At 38.8% G+C, this 17846-nt stretch overlaps 1 protein-coding gene across 2 annotated transcripts in view; it reads left to right on the top strand.

Moving 5' to 3' along the window:
• Nucleotides 1–17846, top strand: part of LTK (leukocyte receptor tyrosine kinase) — a 95723-nt gene that overhangs the window by 24623 nt on the left and 53254 nt on the right. For both annotated transcript variants that reach the window (XM_061462346.1, XM_061462345.1), the window contains exon 2: nt 17066–17176. In XM_061462346.1, the coding sequence (XP_061318330.1) occupies nt 17066–17176 (111 nt within the window). The remainder of the gene's footprint in view (nt 1–17065; nt 17177–17846) is intronic.

Raw genomic sequence — 17846 nt, 5'->3', positions numbered from 1 at the left:
GAGTTACAACAGAGGGAAAGCTACAATAACATCAAACCATGAGTAGGACTGGATTTCAGCAGAGGTGAAAGGCTCCTAAAGATAAAAGTCTGTTTTGCAGGAAGCAGAAATATGTGAAATGTCTGAACACAGCCCAGGAGGACACATTGACTCTTTCTATTGCTTGAGAATACGCAGCACACTGTTGAAAAACATTGCTGTGTTACTAGCAGCCTGATTTCTTCATTGCTTTCTGTTTGGTTTGGTGTTCATGGCAGACTACTTGGACATGGGTAATGTTCTTCTAACCTGCCAAGGCAAGGACGAGTCAAGTGTGTGACATCCTGGCAGTGGATTCACTAGAGAGACAAAGTGTGCTACAAATAATGGAGAACTAAAGGACCAGTTGGGTCCCTTGGGTTATTGAGTGCAGTCCACCACAGTTCAAGGCAGCCCTCTCTTGGAAATTTAGATGAGAATGGACCACAAGACATTCACCCTCTGCTAGGAGTGCTGGAAACAAAAAACCCTCAAGACCTGATTGTGAAGCTAAACTCTCAAAGCTGCGGCAGCTGAGCAGAGTTGTCTTACGGGTTTTCTGACCCAGGTCAAGTGTAGGAGCTAAGGATTAAGTCTGACCTCTTTTCCATGTGCCAGTTGCATCATTCCACCTGAAAAAGATAGTTACCTCATTAAATGATGGTTTGGTTTGGCCAAAGACTGTTGCGACGTTGCAGGAGTATCAAACTAAAATGGGTAACACAACATATGCTCTGTTTCATGTTTGTGGGAGCAGCAACAAGTAATAGTGTAAGTCCTTTCATTAGCTTGATTTTTCTAAATGCCTGAAATCCATTTCAGACAGCTTAAGTAACAATATCCCACATGCTAGGATTCTTCCTGTTAATGGAATATGCTGAAAGGAAACAACTTTCCTTAATTTCTAAAATGCTGGTTTTAAAATTTCCAAGCAAATTGTCCTATGTGCCAGTCATACCAGCAAGGAAATGAAGTACTAACCATGCAGCATGCCCGCTGCCCTGATTTTTTGAGGTAATAAAGAAATTGGGGTCATCGTTCACTGCTCCTCTGTAACTCAATTATTAGACTGATTTCTAAAGAAGGAGCCAAATAAGGTTCTAACACCAAGAAGTATATTTGCTGTGGATAACTCTGCTAATGATACAACATGATGAAAAAGTAAGATGTGCTTTTAGGGTATTTGATGATGCACTTCATACAAGCTGCAAGTTTAACTGGATATTCACTCCTCTGCCTTTTTCTTTCCCAGTCTTAAATAACTATATTACCAGGAATGGCAGAAGAAAAATGGGCAGAAGACACTTTATTCAGTCTTGGCTTATATGTTGAATGCAAAAAAAAAATCAAGACAGGTCATTGTGCACAGAGTGTTACAGACATCAACAGATTGTGCCTTTCCCTGTTTTGTCTTAAGGCAGGAGCCTCTTGTTTCCAGTCCATCTAACACTGGTCTGCAATTCATGAACAGAGCAGATGTGCAGAAACCTCTCCATCATGGCTACAGGTTACAGGGTTGACTATTTTCCATTTCTTTCCTTTGCAACACCTGCTACCCTTCCCTGTCTTCTGGGGAAAAAAGAAAAAAAACCAACCCAAACCCAATCAACAAATAAACAAAAAAAGCCCAAACCAAACAGCTAATTGTAAAATAAAGCCCTTCAGGTTTTTCTAGCTTGCTTGAGGGGTTTTGGGTCTAAGGCGTAAAGTAATGGGTTTTCACACATATGCTGGAAAAGGTAACTGAAGTTGTTGCTGAGTGTGTATAGATTATAGAGTGACTTTAAAAGCATGCTTAAGAAAAAGAAGAGAGAAAAGCAATCAATTAAAAGCATTTTGGCTTCAGAGAATGTGAGTGGAACAAGGGCTGCCCTCTTTCAGAAGGGGGAGGGAGCTTCTTGGCCTGTCAGACATGTGATGGACATTAATGGCAGGAATTATGGACAGTGCCCTGAAGAAAGAATTAAATTGTCTGTTGAAGAAGGGAGTAAAATGTATATCCTCTCCTTTAACAAAAATAACTGTTTTTCCTCCAAGAGATCAGGCAAGTCAAGTAGCTTTAGCTGTTTTTCAATATTTGTGGCCTAAACCAAACTTTCACAACCAGGTGGAAAATCAGGAGACATTTTCTCACATGGTCTAGGGGAGCGTATCCTCTATGTTCTTTCTTTTGTGTTCCTGAGGGAGCATTTTTAGTACATAGTGTTGCCAGATTCCTAATGTCTTGATTTAAGTCAAGAAGAGAAATGTGATTTTCACCTAGGACCACTGTCGTCTGCATGCGGTCATGTATGTAGGGCTCCTGGTAATGATATATCCTTTTCTCAGAACTAAATTATCCCAGGCAAGGGCAAGCCTGTTACATTTCAAGTTTGTATCACCATCTCTGCTGTCCATAGCATGGTTCTCCTGGACTGTGCTATTCATACTTCTGCTTCATTCCTTACATTCAGCGGTATCTGGGCATGGCTTTGCCAAAGATGCTTTTTGGGGCACATGCTATAAGGAAGTGTGCAATTTCTGGCCCTTTGAAAAGAGTAGGTTAAGTTCTTTGGAGCAGACAAGAGCAAGAGGTAAGGAGAATATGCAGTGGATTTATTCTCTTCCCATTGTGTGTTTACAGCTTCTAATATAAATGCAATATAAAAACTTCACTCACCTGTAAGGATACGAACTTTCTGGAATTGAGTCCTTTGATTACTCCTTTCATTTCTACATAGACTTTTGCTCTGCTTTTTTTCTGCCTTTGCTTATTTCTTTCACAGAAGTAAGCTTTTCCCTTGTTGATTCACCAGGCTTCCTGTCAGGCACATTGGGACCACATGGCAGGTAGAACAGCTGGTGAGGATATGGGGATTGAACTAGTGTGGTATGAAAATGACTGAGGAGATCTGAAGCTGTTTCCTGAACTCCCAGTGAGACACAAGTTGTAGTGACACAGGTCCAAGGTCCAAGCTTCTGGCCATAAAAATAACTTCTGGAGTTTTAGAAAATGATCAGTAAGGCTTTCCTAACTCCAAAAAAAGGCATTATATTGCTATAAGAAAAGTCAAATTCATCAGTTAGAAAAGAATTGAGCACATGACTAAAATTAGTCTCTGTATAACTGCACATTTTCATGACCTTGTCTTTTGCACAAAGCCAATGTAGTCAAGTCCCAGTCACTAGTATATGCAGGCAACACGTGTATTCACATGCATGCTCGGTGATGCTTCTAGATAAAGGCTATAGTAATGTATGAACTGTAAGTATCAGTATACCCTCAGATACTGCCTTCATATGTGGAAGCCACCATAATTATGGTGTGGTGTATTTTTCCATTATCAGTGGGTTTAATAAAGAGTGGTGAGTGGGGATTCTGGGCAAAATAATTCTGAGCCAGTATTTTATGGCAAAATACAAGTGGTGCTCCTCTAAAAAAGCTAGGTCTTGCAATCCTTACATGTTTACCCCAAGACCTACCTACAGTCTTTGGCTGCTTGCAAATGAGAACCTAAAGAAGTAGCTTTGCTGCAGTGTAGTAGTGAGTTTTATTACGTATACTTTACCACTAACAGTTATTGTGTAGTTTCCAGGAGGTACCATATCCAGTCTTCTGCTTGGTAAGGGAGGAATTGGCAGTATACTCAGTTTGGAAACCCAGTGATGTGTTCTCAAAACAAACAATGGACATTACCTCAGTTTGATAGGCTGTTTCTCCAAGTTCTTAAAAAAAGAAAAAAAAAGGCATTTTAATGTTTGCATCTCTTTTCTCCTAGCATATTTTATTATTCTCCCCATGCAACTTTATTTGCCATGACATTTCTTCATTGTCTCTTGTCTAAGAATGTGAGGTATTCTCACCTGGGATTTTGCCTTCCTCTACACTGGATAGAGCCTGGTCCTGTTTATCTGTGTTGTCTTTATGGAAAGTATTATCGATCAGAGCTTCTGCCCATACCTGTACCGTTAATAATCAATTGAAGAGCTGAAAATGGGATCCAGTTCTTCAGGTCTTGAGCGTTTCTCTTCTCCTGAATTTCATAATAGACGTTTCACACAGCTTTAAGAAACCACAGACTCATGTAGCTTAAAAAGAGGTGGCCAGCAGCCAGCTTTCAAATAAACGCTCTCTGCTCTTTGATTAAAAGAAAACATTATCATAATATTAAATTACAAGTCAAATGGTGAAGGTATCTTTCTTTGTATACAAGATATTACCCTTTGAAGGCACAGAGCCCAGAGTGATTTTCACATGAGGGTGACCAAGTAGAAAAAAGTAAATAGAACAGTAACATCGGTTGTTTTTCACATTCCTCTCCTGGTTATAGAAACACAAGTGTTTAGATAACAAGTTTCTTGTTACACACATCTTTTCCCCACTTCTCTGAACTTTTATGCCCCTTATTCTTTATACTTTGTCTATGATATGTTACCTTTCTGGTATGCCTCTCTGTATTGACATAAAGGCTAGTATTGCAGCTGTATCTTTGTGTAGTGTTTTGAAGTCAGATGTTTTACTCAAACTCTTGTTGATGCTGTTGTGAGAAGAGTGGGAAGCTTGCCAGTGAATCTAGCTGAGATAAAGGAGAAATTTCATGACAGAGCTGATAAAAAGCCAATTTTTGTCCCATTCCTAGAGAGCAAGACTGTCAAATGAAAGAGACTGCTAACAATCCTACTGATATTTTTCTTGTTTTTAAAACAATACAGATAAAACTTCTCACCCACAGACTAGCACGCTGGCACTTTGCAGAACGCAGAACTAGATGGTCAAGGTGGGAAGTCAGGCAAGTAACCTGGCAAAGCAATATGCAAATCTGCCTCGTTCTACGTTTGTGCCAACAACTATCTTTGGACTTTGTGATCACATAGTTTCTTGGGTCCTGACGCCTTCCAGCTCAGTTGTGGGCTTTATCTGCTGCTGACAGAGGTTTTCTTTGGCAGCTGCTGACTTGCTGTTGCTAGCACCATGTATCCCAATGCATTTAGCATTCTAGATGCTACAAAGAAACAAACAAAATCTGTTTCATCCTTGAGTTAGGATTTTTTTTTGTTCTGAACTCTCTTTTAAGGATTCCAGACACTTGTTCTTCATGCAAATTGCACAGTTGCTGTCTATTAAAGTTTGCTATTGACTTTGTCATGGAAATTCAGATGTTCAGCTCTGCTGGCTGGGTAGTTGGGTGGCATTCTTGGTGAAATCTTGCTGTTCTGTTTTCCCAGCATGTTAGCGTGTAACTCCTTCTCAGTTCATTTGTCTTTAGGTGTAAAGACATCACATAGGCAGTAACATTTGCATTCTCCTCTTTTTTTGTGTGTGTGTGTCTGAATTGGTAGATGACCAATATGTTGCTATAGCTATCAGGTCAATTACATGCTATTTGTTCAGCTCACTTATCTTGACACATTTGAACTTCTCTTTCAAATCAGTGAATCATAATGAGAACTCTAGCCAAAACTATAGTAACGAAAATGCAGTTTGCAATGTTTTGCTATGCTATTACTGCGAAATTCCACTTCAGGAGGAACATTAATAGTAGTAGCTCAGTTTTAAAAGATAGCATTTCTGAACAGATCTGTACCAGCATTAGATGCAGGACAATGAGAAACATCTTGGTTCATTCTACACTCTGTGCTCTGTACCTGCTGCTGACTCCTAATGCCTTTCTCCTCCTTGTGTTGAGATGAACTTCATCTCTGGGTCTGTCTCAGAAGTGTGGAATAGAGGTGAGTAAAGCAGCTAACTAGCAGGCTCTTTCAGTCTTTTGTATTTCTGTAGGGGTAGTATTACTCTTCTTCTTCCCTCCTTGTTTTCATTAAAAGGAAGCTGAGAGCAGAGCCTGTCTTAAAGAGAATAAGTAAAGGCAAAGATAGCCAAGTCTTAATAAAGCAGTTAATCATTAGTAAGGGTGTTGAAAGGAACTAGAGGAAGTTCATAGTGTTATATATTTACTACTGATTCCACAAGGAGGATTTTGTGATTCAGAAGAGAAAATACAGTATGCCCAGTAGCAGGAAATGAAAAGCAATGTTCTTAAAGATTGGTATGGTCAACTGAAATGGGTACTTACTCTTTACAAATGACATTATATGTATTAGACTGACCTTTGTTTGATTAAGCATAAATTTTTCACCTTAAAACATGGTATCTCGTACTTTCCCAAAGCGGTAATTTCATTTTTTTTCTGCTGCATTTGTCGCTGTCACATCTTGGAAACAGCTGCATGTATTGAGCAGGTTGCTTTATATATCATTTATTTAATTTAATATCTGAGCATCTTCACATTGCTGAAAGTAAATGTGGCAAAATACTTTCCTTCCTTCATTGCTGGGAAGACTGTTGTGCAAATGGATCTGTGTGTGTGAGGCCACAACTGTGCATACCTCTTCAAGGCAAAACTGTATTAAGAAGCATTTTACATGCAGTTTGTGCACAGGGCTTTGAATACTAGCATGGAAACAGTCTGGGAGCATGCACGTTTTAGGCATTTCTCCTCTGCTACCAGTATCCTCTCAGTGTTGCAGAATTCACTGCAACACGTAGTTGTCATGTGCTCTTCAGCAGAGAGTTGGTTTTGGTACAGTTTAATAATATTAAGAGACAACATTGTTTCTGATATGAAACTGTAAAAGGATGAAATTGTCTCCCGTAGATGGTTTGGTTTCCAATCCCTTAATCCTGCCATATTCATACAGCAGCTGAATATTGGAGAAAAAGCTTGTCGGATTCGACAGCCTGGACTCTTGGAGAAGGAAATTGCTGAGGCAGGGCTGATGAGACAACAGTAATCAAATCTTTGCATCACATTTTCCCTTTGTTTTGATAAAAGCACCTGCTCCAAGAGGTTAGTCCCATCATCTGTGGTGTTATACACAGTGACCCACAGGGCTAATATCAGAAAAGGCATGGGAACCCTGCTCCTGATTAGTGTCTCTGCTGGACACAATGCTCTAGAGGGAGCTTCTGTTCCTTTCTGGGAAGAGTTAACAGAGAAAGCTGTGTATCTAATAAAACTGCTTTTAGTTTTGTATGGAGCATCCTTATAGCTGATTTGTGTTGCTGTGCAAGGGTTAATTTCTTAGATGTCAAGAGTTGGCAGTCATCCTTGTGTCCAAAGTAGTTCAAAGAAAAAAGAAGTGCAGGAAATGCGCCTTTGTGCTTGGATAGCCACTGTGAGCAGAGCAGCCCCGGAGGGATTCTTAGAGCAGTGCATACTTCAGAGCATTCCTAAGGCTCATCCTGGTAAAGCAAGTATGGAAAGGCACATTAAGTAGCCTCGAAGATCAAGGGGGCTCAAGAACAACTTAAAGTCTCTTTTGTCCTCCCCAGTTAAGCTGTGTGAAAACAAATAATTAAAAATAATTTTTTTTTATTAAATTGAATTCTACAGGATCAATTCCACATTCATTGTAATAATTTAATCAAAACCTGGATCTCAAAATTCTATTTCTTTCACTTTCTTGCTGGCGCACAATTTCTCTTTTGCTGCAAAATTTTGCATTGCTGTGCCATGGAAGCTGAAGGACTGGGACACAGCTGAAGGACTGGGACACAGGCCACAGAATGCAGAGGCATCCTGAAGCTGGTAGCTTAACACTTCTAGAAGGCAGCTGTCTAGCAATTGAGTCTTCTATTTCCCTTTTGCCTAATTTTATTGGTCACTCTGGCCCTTCACAGGGGGGTTTTATTGGCATTTTAGCCTATGAGTTGATCAAAATCTAACTACCCTATTTTGTGGGAAACTGGTTTTGGAAATCTTGTTTCATTCTTGATCATGATGAAGATTCAAAATCTTAACATTTTCCACAAGCCAAATTGTTCCAAATTTGTGCTTTGACTTAATCAACATGAGTCATTCAATATGGCAAAGTCTGTTTTGAAAGCATTAAAATCTTTCCCTTCAGCTGGCTATTACATCATTTTACTGCATTGTTACAAATTCTGAACCCAGAGCAGATTACAGAGTAAAGACAGCATGCTTCAACCTTAACAAAATGCTATAATAGGATCCATGTGAATATTTGGAAGATATTAGCGTTTCCTATTAGGTAACAGAACTGGCATTTCCATATAAAAATATGTAATGAGAAAGTAGTCACTGCTCAGCGTTTTAGTCATCAGCAGAGTGTGAGGCTACAGGTAGTCTTTTGAGGGAGCCCTTGCCTTCCCCTTTCTAACTGTCTCTGCATTTGCAGGCTTTATATCTTCCTTCACCTTTTTTTTGTGACTAATTATGCCTGTCACATCTCCATGTGTGAATTCACACATACATATCTCCTTTTAAGCTGGAATTGAAAAACCCTGTAATGAGGGCTGTTCTGAAAGAATAAAACAATTATATTTCTTCCTATAAATTTATGCACAAGAGCACAACAGTTTTGAAGTGCTGTTCCCTTGGAAGGAAAAATGTATTTCCACCATGTACTCCTTGGCTCTTTTTTTGAGCTGCTTGAAAACCTCTATTAAGAGTTGAACATATCCCCCTTAATTTACTCATCTCAGAGTTACACATCTAATGTAAGCCAGTTATCTAAGGTCTGCTTCTTCTGTGATGATGGTTCTTTGACAGTTAGTTTTAAAACAGGTATCTCAGGCTGAAATTTCACATCCCTTTCCTCTAATGGCAAAGCCAGCTTGAAAGGCTTGAATCCTTCCTCTGCCCCAGCTTGTCATCCTTCTGGTTTTGACGTTGTAATCATTTATGTGGCCAGACTGTGAACTAGATAGAAAATATTGAAAGGTTCACCTGAAAAAAATTAACCTGTTTTCCTCCTCTGTTTCGACCAGTTTTTAGTAACCCAGGAAGATCCATATTCCCTGTGAGGGAAACACAATTATGCCACTCTTAGTTGATTTTAATTTTTTCTTTCTCCATTAATATGTATAGAGAAGGAAGAGAAGAAAAGGTACCAGATTAAGAGTTCAGGATTTGGAATCCTGTCTGCTACACAGATGTGGTATAAGCAGCATATGTGTGTTTTTACAGGCTATCACCCTAGGAATGGCCAACTTTCAGATGCCAGGCTGTAGCTCAAACCAATATAATTCTACCAAGAAAAGCAGAAGTTGATGGCCAGTGAAGCTGCAGGTCATTTGGACTCAATCCGTATGATCTACAGATTCACTCTTCAGTACGAACAGGCGTACAACCTGTTAGCTATCAGTACAATGTCTGTACACAGCCAGCAGAAATGGAGTAGATGACTCTTCTGCTAGCAATCACCCCAGGCTGAACAAAGAAAAGAATGTAAATAGTGCAGAATGGAGGTCCCTATACAGTGCATCTCAAAGGTCCTTGGAAAACCTTAGGAGAACTGGGCAGCTTTAAGAAAGGTGAGACTTAATGCAAAGCCTTATTATCTACAAGTAGCAAGTAGTTAGTATTATAAAAATAGACATATGAGTAATGAGCAGCTGTGCTATAAAAAGAAATCTCTCTAAGTTAATGTGACACTATATGCACACATGAGTGTGCACATGTATATACTGTTAGCAGATCAGGAGGATGCAGTAGATGACATATTTTTGGATTTCAAGATGTGTTTCTGGCAACCTATATCTCAACTGTAATTAAAATAGTCATTCAGATCTACTTCAGTAGATGTACACTGAAAACTGAATAAGAAATCATAATTAGTAAGCTGTTCTTCAAAGGCAATTTGCCAAGTTAGTAAAATAGTATCAAGAAGGTCCCAAGAATTTCATCTTGCATCTTATCTAATAGGTGAGGTTTGTGAGGAAAATGTAGATGCCATGGGCAAAACTTCTTCTGGGTCTAATAGCGGTGATACAGTGGTGGAAACCTGCAATATACTGTATTTTGTGCTGGAGCTTAAGGAATCTTTTGTTTTTGAAGTGCAGCATAGTGATTTTATTAGAAAGATATGAGGCATGAAAGGATGAGTAGGCAGCCTACAAAGCATTGGAGAAGACAAAGAACGGTTTGACAATATGATTCAGGAAACCCCATTATCCGGGGAAGGAATGGGCCACTATGTGACTGAATAGATAAAGTGAGGAAATGAGAGACAAAGCAGCATTCTGTGTGAGCAGGGGCAGCCAGGAAGCCAGCATGCTGTGAGCAGTAGGGAGGAGGACTGTACGAGTTTTGTACAACAGTAAATGTCTGGTCATTCTGTATTCACGGAAACTGCTGATAATCTTTGGCAATCCAGGCAAGTAGAATATTATAACAGGGAGTTGCTCAGTGCCTGGTTCTGAAGAGCTTTTAGATTGATCCACTTACCACCGTTCAAGGGAGATTGTTGTCAGCAGTCAGCAGGTGGTTCAGAAGGTGGTGGTGTGTCTCTTGTGGATGGGGTACCAGGTAGGATTGCAACAGCTGAGTAGGTTCTCTGAAGTAAATAAACAAGGAGCTACCAAGGATAGTCCATAGGAGAGTAATGACTTCGTTTAGTTTTGCAGAATATAACTGATTTTTAATATTTTCAAATGATGCCAAAGAAGAAGCACATGCAAGGTATGTTCTTAGATGCCATTCATGTTCTACACGTAAAATAGTACCGAAAGTTTAAAAAAGTCTGTAAGTATTCTGCTAGCCAGATATGTTTTATAAGACTTGGGTGTATGAAATGCATGTCTATATTCTTTGGGGAAAAGAGGCTGTATGGTTTGACTGGCCTCCAGCTCACTGGATGGAGAACAACCTCCTAGACTTCTTAGGCTAGACTTGTTTGAATGCTGTTATATTAGAAGCCAAGGGAAATGATACAAAAGCAAGGACTAAAAATCACTTGCTTAGCAGAGAGTCAAAGTGTAAAGAATAAAATTAATCAAGGCACCAAGGACTGAAAGAGGAGTTCATTATCTGCTTACTCCCAATGTGATGAGGCTGGCTAATAAACAAGTGGCAATGGAAAGGTACTACTAATTTCTAAACATGTATACTGATAAACTAGCATTTCTCAGACTAGGAAAGAGGTTTCCTGTAATTAGAATCAAAAGAAGAAGTAGGTTGGGAACAGCATCATATGACAAAAATGACATTTCCTCTTTCCCCAGCCATTGAACCAAATGATCTTGAAGGCCGAAAGATCAATTAATACTTAAAATAAATGTTGATGTGTTTGCTGATGTCAAATCCAACTAAAGACCTGGATGCAATACTAACTAGCCTGTTGTGTATGTGTGTATGTGAAGCCTTCAATACAACTGGCATACCAGAGGTTTCATTCTGCCAGCAGGAGAACACCTTTGCAAACTTTGAATAGATGGCAATATCTGAATGCAAATCGTCATATGACAGATGAGGATATTGTCTTAGTCCTATTCTCAAGCAAATCAAGAATTGAGGGAAGAACTGAGCTCACAACTAATCCCAGATGATATACAAGTGAAAGTGATTGTGGCTTGAATACACATTTCTTTGAAACAGAATAAAATCTGAAGTGGTCTGATATGTGCTTTAGCCTAGATATTCCAAGAAATGGACTTTAGTGACTAAATAACACCTGAAAGTTTAGAACAATGTCACACTAACTCAGTTGAAAAAAAGGCTGTGGATAGAAAAATTGAGATACTAATTGGGCCATTTGTGTAAATGGTGAGAAAGCCACAAATACATAGCTGAAAGCAGTGACTATGCTGTAATAAAAAATTAGGAATAAAGTGCATTGCTTTCAGCAAAAGGAAGTTGAAAAGTCACAAGTTTAACAATAGATGAAGAAAGCAAAAGAAATGAAGAAGAAACCAGCAACAGAGTTAAGAAGTCTAAGGAAATTTTCCAAGCACATTAGTAGCAAAATCTCCTTGTCAGTGATACGAATCTGTCATAGATGTGTGTGGTAGCTTTATCAATAATACAGACAAAAAGAAAAATAATAATAAATATTTCTCTTCTAGGAAAAACACTCCAAACAATTGTTTCTCTGCTGTCACATAGAAGTAATTCAATGGTTTTCATAATACACAAAGATGTTGTGGAAAAGCAACTATTAAAATGCATAGTTTGCAAAACAACTGGTCAAGACAGCTTGTGTTCAAGAATTCTGTAGGAACTAGCTAAGGAGCTTTAAAAGACATCCATGTTGAATTTTTCAGTGAGTGCTGGGATACTGAAGAAATTCTGGAGAACTGAAAGAATCTTCATGTTGCATTAGTATTTAAAAGGGTAAATGGAACATCCTGTATTTAATGATGCACTGATTTACTCTCTACTCTTGTGAATAAGACTGCTTGATAATACAAAGTTTGCTACTTAACATCAACCTGAGTAAAAATATCAGAATACTTGATATAGGATCGAAGAACTAGAAAAGTGTTCATAATTACATGTCAATTTAAAAGGCTTATTTGGAAAGACTTCTTATTACAGTGTCATTTTTTTTGCGAGTTTATTAATTTGACAGAAGTTGTAAGTATGGATGTAGGACATTCCAACATCAGTTGCATACTTAAATAGTTAACTCTTGATACGGACTTCAGTGCATGCCTAAGGTGGTACAGATCACAAGTATAAATGGAAATCACTGTCGATTAACCCTGCCTGTAAGTTTCCTGTATGTTCTGAGCTATGGGCTATTTAACAGCTTTATCAGTAAATGGTACAGAGGGTGGGAATACCTGTTCTGAAAGGAAATATGACAGAGAGAAACTTGATGTCGTGGTGAATGAGGAACGAAGAGGATTTATTTTGGCCAAAATGACTGATGAGACTGTTTTAAGTATAAACGGGTTGATCTCAGGAGGGAGCAGAATGGCCCCTCTGTATTGCATGGCATTAGTGTATGCTGATGTCTGCCTCTCAGCAAGGATCCTGAAAAACTGGAGAGGGCTCTAAGTAGATTCTAAAGTATCACATAATACGGTAAGCTTCAGCAATACTGCATTTTGTCATGTTGCTCCCCTTTTTGACCATTCATTACCCATAGTCTATCTGTCCAGAGTACATAAAGGGTGATGAAGTAAGCAAGGGACATGTGAATGAACCAACTAATGAGCAAAGAATAAGAGTTTAATAGTAAGCAGCAGGAGATCACAATGACATTTTCAAGGTGAAAGGTTAATAACTTAAAGCTGTAAATACTCATGAAATAGAGAGATTATTTATTGAGCTGAAAGGCGAAGGTTTAAGAGTAATTGAAAAATACTAGGATAGGTAGTAGACAAAAAGTCGTCATCTTGCCTAGCCTGGCCTTCTGGAAGCCAGATCTATTAGCCTATACATTAGGCTATCATCTTCTCAGAGAAACAGTGAGAAATACTGAGTTACTATTTTGGTACTGGATGGGGAAAACACTAGAAAATGCTCTAAAGGAAACTCCTATTTTGGCAAGAAGATGGCTTGGCTGACCTGGAATTGATTTCCCATCATGAGTTCTATAAGTGTTTTCTGTAATTTTCTTCTCTTCTGCAACATAACATCAGGATTCAGGAAAAATGTCAGCCCTGCAGATGTCTGAATGTTTTTTTCTGTAAGATAGTGAAAGAAATGGAATTACCTTCTGAGTGCTGGAGGCTTCTGATTTTATTGTGCTCGAGAACAGAAGAAGTGCTGTGCTGTTTAAAAGATCTCATTTTTTTGTTGTGACACTTGAATACATTCACTGTTTCTTCCTGATCATTCTATGTTCCGTAATGGCAGACTTAGCTGGATCTCCTTTCTCTCTGTCTTTTATTTCTTTTCACTTAAATGATTGCCTTTTGGTGGTCAAGACAGAGAAATCATGTAGTTGATAAGCAATAGTCTTTATCGTCTGTTTAATGATTAAATTCTTGTCATACAAGAATTACATACAAGCATGTATGAGAGGATGTGATATGGAGTTATTGGAAGCATCTCTGGAGTTCCAAATTTCAAAAGAAAGTGAAGAAGAGGGTTTTGTTTTAGTGCCTGCACTAGATTTTTCAGTTTAATCAGAGAAGTTGAAAGAGTGAGAGAGAAAAATAACTGAGATATAAAGTAAGAGTGTAGCTTACAGTGTTACAAAATCACTGCACAGAGCTCATGCATGGATTTGTCATACTGTAAGTCCTCTTCTGCTCAACCATAGTCAGAAATTCTTTGCTATGAGAAAATGAATGAATGGGGGCATATTCCTGGGGGTGCGTATGAGCAAATTCCTTGCCTATCACTATGTCTAGGGTCTTCTGTCTAAGTATATTTTGTCTCTCAGTGACCTCAGCTGTAATAACTGCCTTTCCTTCCTCTCATAGGCCCAGCTGAGTAAGTGGCATCTTCCCAGAGTAAATGAATAGGGTTGATACCAAGCACTTGAATGAACCTTCTTTGCTTTTTGACAAAATTGAATAGGATGCTGCTGAAATGGTGGATAATGTAATTAGTAGATCAAGTTTCATGCAGTGCTCTTTGTGACAAAGCAGTAAGTTTTAATATACCTTAATACCAGACCAGCGAACTTCATAGACATGTATCTCAACAGTACTAAAAAACTTTTGTACCATTTTTGTCTCAGTCGTCACCAATGGCAATGGTTTCTTATAGTTTTTTCCACACTAAAGCAATAAATTCATGTTTCAAGCAGCTTAGTTCATGGTAGTCTGCCACTGGAACTTGTGTTCCTTAATGAGAAAGAGGAGGAAAATCCCAAAGGTGTTTATGTAACTGGGGGAGGGACGGACAGTGCAGGTCAAACAGTTTTATTAAGTTTTAGATTTATCAGGAGGAATGTTTCTAGCAGAACTCCTGCCATGACTGCACTAAGTTTTGTGGGTCCCGTGATATTCAGGCTATTTCCAAAATACATGAGCAGCTTGGAGTGTGTGAGGAGATGAGTGGGTGGAACAGACTTTACAGAATGCCCTGAGGGAAGTAAATACTGACGCTACAGCAGTGCTTAACGAAGATCAGGAGATACAGAACTGAACAACGTCTCAACAAACACAGAGCGTAAGTTGGGAGGAGCAAACTCAAGTTGTCGAAAGGTCTTGTTCCCTTTCCACAGCAGAATTTCTTTCAATGTGGTGAAATAGTTGTGTGTGCAATATGTGATTGATTTTTTTAGCATGGATTTTTCATAAGGCAAGCCTTTCATATAAGGCTGGACAAACTTTGGGCAGCCAAGTGCCAAATAAGAACTCACATTCTTCCTGAGGATTTTATACCATGATCGAAGATAGCTTACTTAGCAGATGATTGTCAGTGTCATGTACAGTGCCGTATCAGCTCTTTCAACATTAATATCCCTACATATTTGAATACAGAGGCAGGAAAACAATGTAGTGTTTGACAATTGGTCTGTGGGTGCCACAGCTCTGTCATCAGTACAGCAGGTGTCTGCTGCACCACGATGCTCTTCTGAAGTTATCTTATCCTTAGAACCCCATGAGGACTGATGGCTGTCTTTAGTCCTATAATAATAGATAGAAGGGTATAGAATTCTCATGCTATGAAAACTTTCACAGCATTTTCCTCACTGTGTAATGCGTGTTGTCATATATTAAAATGGAAATTGTTTTAGCAGTTCAAAATCAGACTATATACTGCTGAAAAACTAAAAGCAGTGGTAAGTTTGAAAAAGTTAAACATATGCTTTAGGTTTGGGGCTTTCTTTTTTGTTCTTTCTAGATCCTCCTGTGTGTTTTCATAATATTACTGTTCAGATGACTTCTGCTGAGAATACCTAAGCTGTTTGTTACCAATGCATGTATATATGTCTTGGTCTCAACTGCAATTCATGTCAATAAGATTCCTATCTCCTCTGACATGATTTCACGCTTTTATATTGCTGAATTCATAACCATCGTGGCTGAGGTTTGAAAGCAGTTTATTTTGCATCTCAGTCTTTGAACACCTTTAGAAAACAAGCATATTTGTTTTAGTCAACTTATTTATGATTCCTAGAAGAGATGCAACCAGGGACAATCTTAAATAGAGATCACGGTGTGCTTAGTTTGGGACTTGTGTATTTTCACATGCACAGGTTAAATAAATAAAAAGCCATTGCTGGTATGAGTTGTTCCAAAGAGAATTCAGAAGGGACTGAATGTTCCCTTTTCAGAAGTACCACATTGGATAATAATTTTGGTAAACTTGTTTCACTTTGAGTAATTGATCCAGCAAAACAGCTCTGTTTAAAACCAGCTAATCTGAACATGCTGGATTTACTCTTCATGGTGGTGAAGTAGACAATAATTTCTATGGCCTTTTATATCTTCTGAGATTTTAGTTGTTGGTTTTTTTTTTTCCTGCACAACCAAACTTTACATGAGGACTCTAGGATTTGAATAAAAAGGCACGAATGAGTATATTTTGGTGCCATACTTGTGATCAAATAGCACAGGTACCAATGAAGATTTTTATAGATACATGACAAAAGCATCCCTGAAATAGAGCAGTGCAGGGGGGTTAATAGGATGAGTACTGGAGAGAGTACCTATTACTAGGTATCAGATACAGGAAAGTTAGCTGATTCCTTTGAAAATCCCAGACTCCATGCCTAGTAGTAAGCACAAAATCTGTTCCCTAGGTGGTTGCAGAGGTGCATAGGTTTCATTAGTGTTAGTTTCAGATGGGGTGTTCTTGTGAGGTGAAGGTGAACATTTATGCAGGTCCTCCAAAAAGATTGCTGTTAAACCCATGCCATGTGTTGTATAGATAACAAATGTTTTACAGCTGAATTCTTCTAATCACAGAATGATTTGGGTCAGAATGGGCCTTTGAAGATCACCTAGTCCACCCTCCTTTGTGGAGGAGGGCAGGGACCAGATTGCCCAAAGCTTTGTCCAACCTGAATGCTTTAGAGATGTAGTTATTGGCAAGCAGCTGGATGTACTGTTTCTGCAACATGGTCACTACCAGAACATACAGTGTCCCTTCAAGGGTTATATGCTGGTAAAAATGGGAGTGGATAAAGAATAGTAAAGAACAAATTATTAAGTAAAATATTTTGTTGTACTTACGTTCCTGGGAAGCAGTAGGGCTATTCTGGAACATCATCAGGAGAATACTGCACCGGTACACTGTAATGAGGGTGAGTGTAATATAACAGGTCTTTGTTAAATATATATTCATGCTTAATAATATGGGAACATATAGTTTTCTATAGAAACATTAAACTCTTCCCCTGCTCTGTTTCATTATAGTTGTCTCCTGTTCTGGATCTCATGAAGAAAACTCTTCTTCAGCAAATCCACCTCAGAAGCACTCCCTGATAAAAAATACGATGGTTTCATTGCATCAGCCTTCCAAACCAGGTACTACAAGTCTTCTTGTTCACATCCTCCTTATTTCTACTTCAGAATCTAGGTGCAAGGTAAATGCTGGCAGTCACAAGGACTCTTTATCAGAAAGCTGTGCTACTAGATTTCTGACTGGAAGTGGAGCAAAGGCTCAGAAACATTAAGGGAATCCCTTGCTTCCCAAAACAAAATAAACCAAAAAAAAGGACACAGCAGGGGAAAAAAACATAAGGGAAAAAAAAAAGAAAGGAAAAAAATAATCTGCATCAGCACAGTGAAATCCACCAGATTGAGGGCTGGGAGTTCATGAAATACAAGCTAAGGAGTGGAGGTACCTTCTAGCAACTATAGAACAAACCACATTTCTTGAGAATGAATGAAAGATTTTTTCAACAGTAATTTTCTTTTTCTAGGCATTGTAAAAGCTCAGTGACCTGAAAGAAAAATGCTTGTGAGATAGGTAGGATGAGTTTGGTCTTACTGTGACATCAGGATAGGTGTAGTGAACACAGTAATTTATAAATGCCTGAGAGGAACGAGCTGGTTGTTATCACTGGTGTGGAAACTTGGAAAGTGGAGTGATGCCTTTCCATTTAATGAAATAATCATGGAATGGACCTCTTAAGATCTCCTACTCCAAACCCCCAGCTTAAGTAGAGTCAGCTAGAACAGGTTGTCCAGATGG

This window comes from Pezoporus flaviventris, unplaced genomic scaffold, assembly GCF_033815535.1.
Source record: "Pezoporus flaviventris isolate CSIRO_AGI_PZ_B2104156 unplaced genomic scaffold, CSIRO_AGI_Pfla_v1 ptg000035l, whole genome shotgun sequence".
Taxonomy (NCBI): Eukaryota; Metazoa; Chordata; class Aves; order Psittaciformes; family Psittacidae; genus Pezoporus; species Pezoporus flaviventris.
Note: the sequence above shows the minus strand (reverse complement) of the source record. Positions and strands in the feature narration are given on the sequence as shown.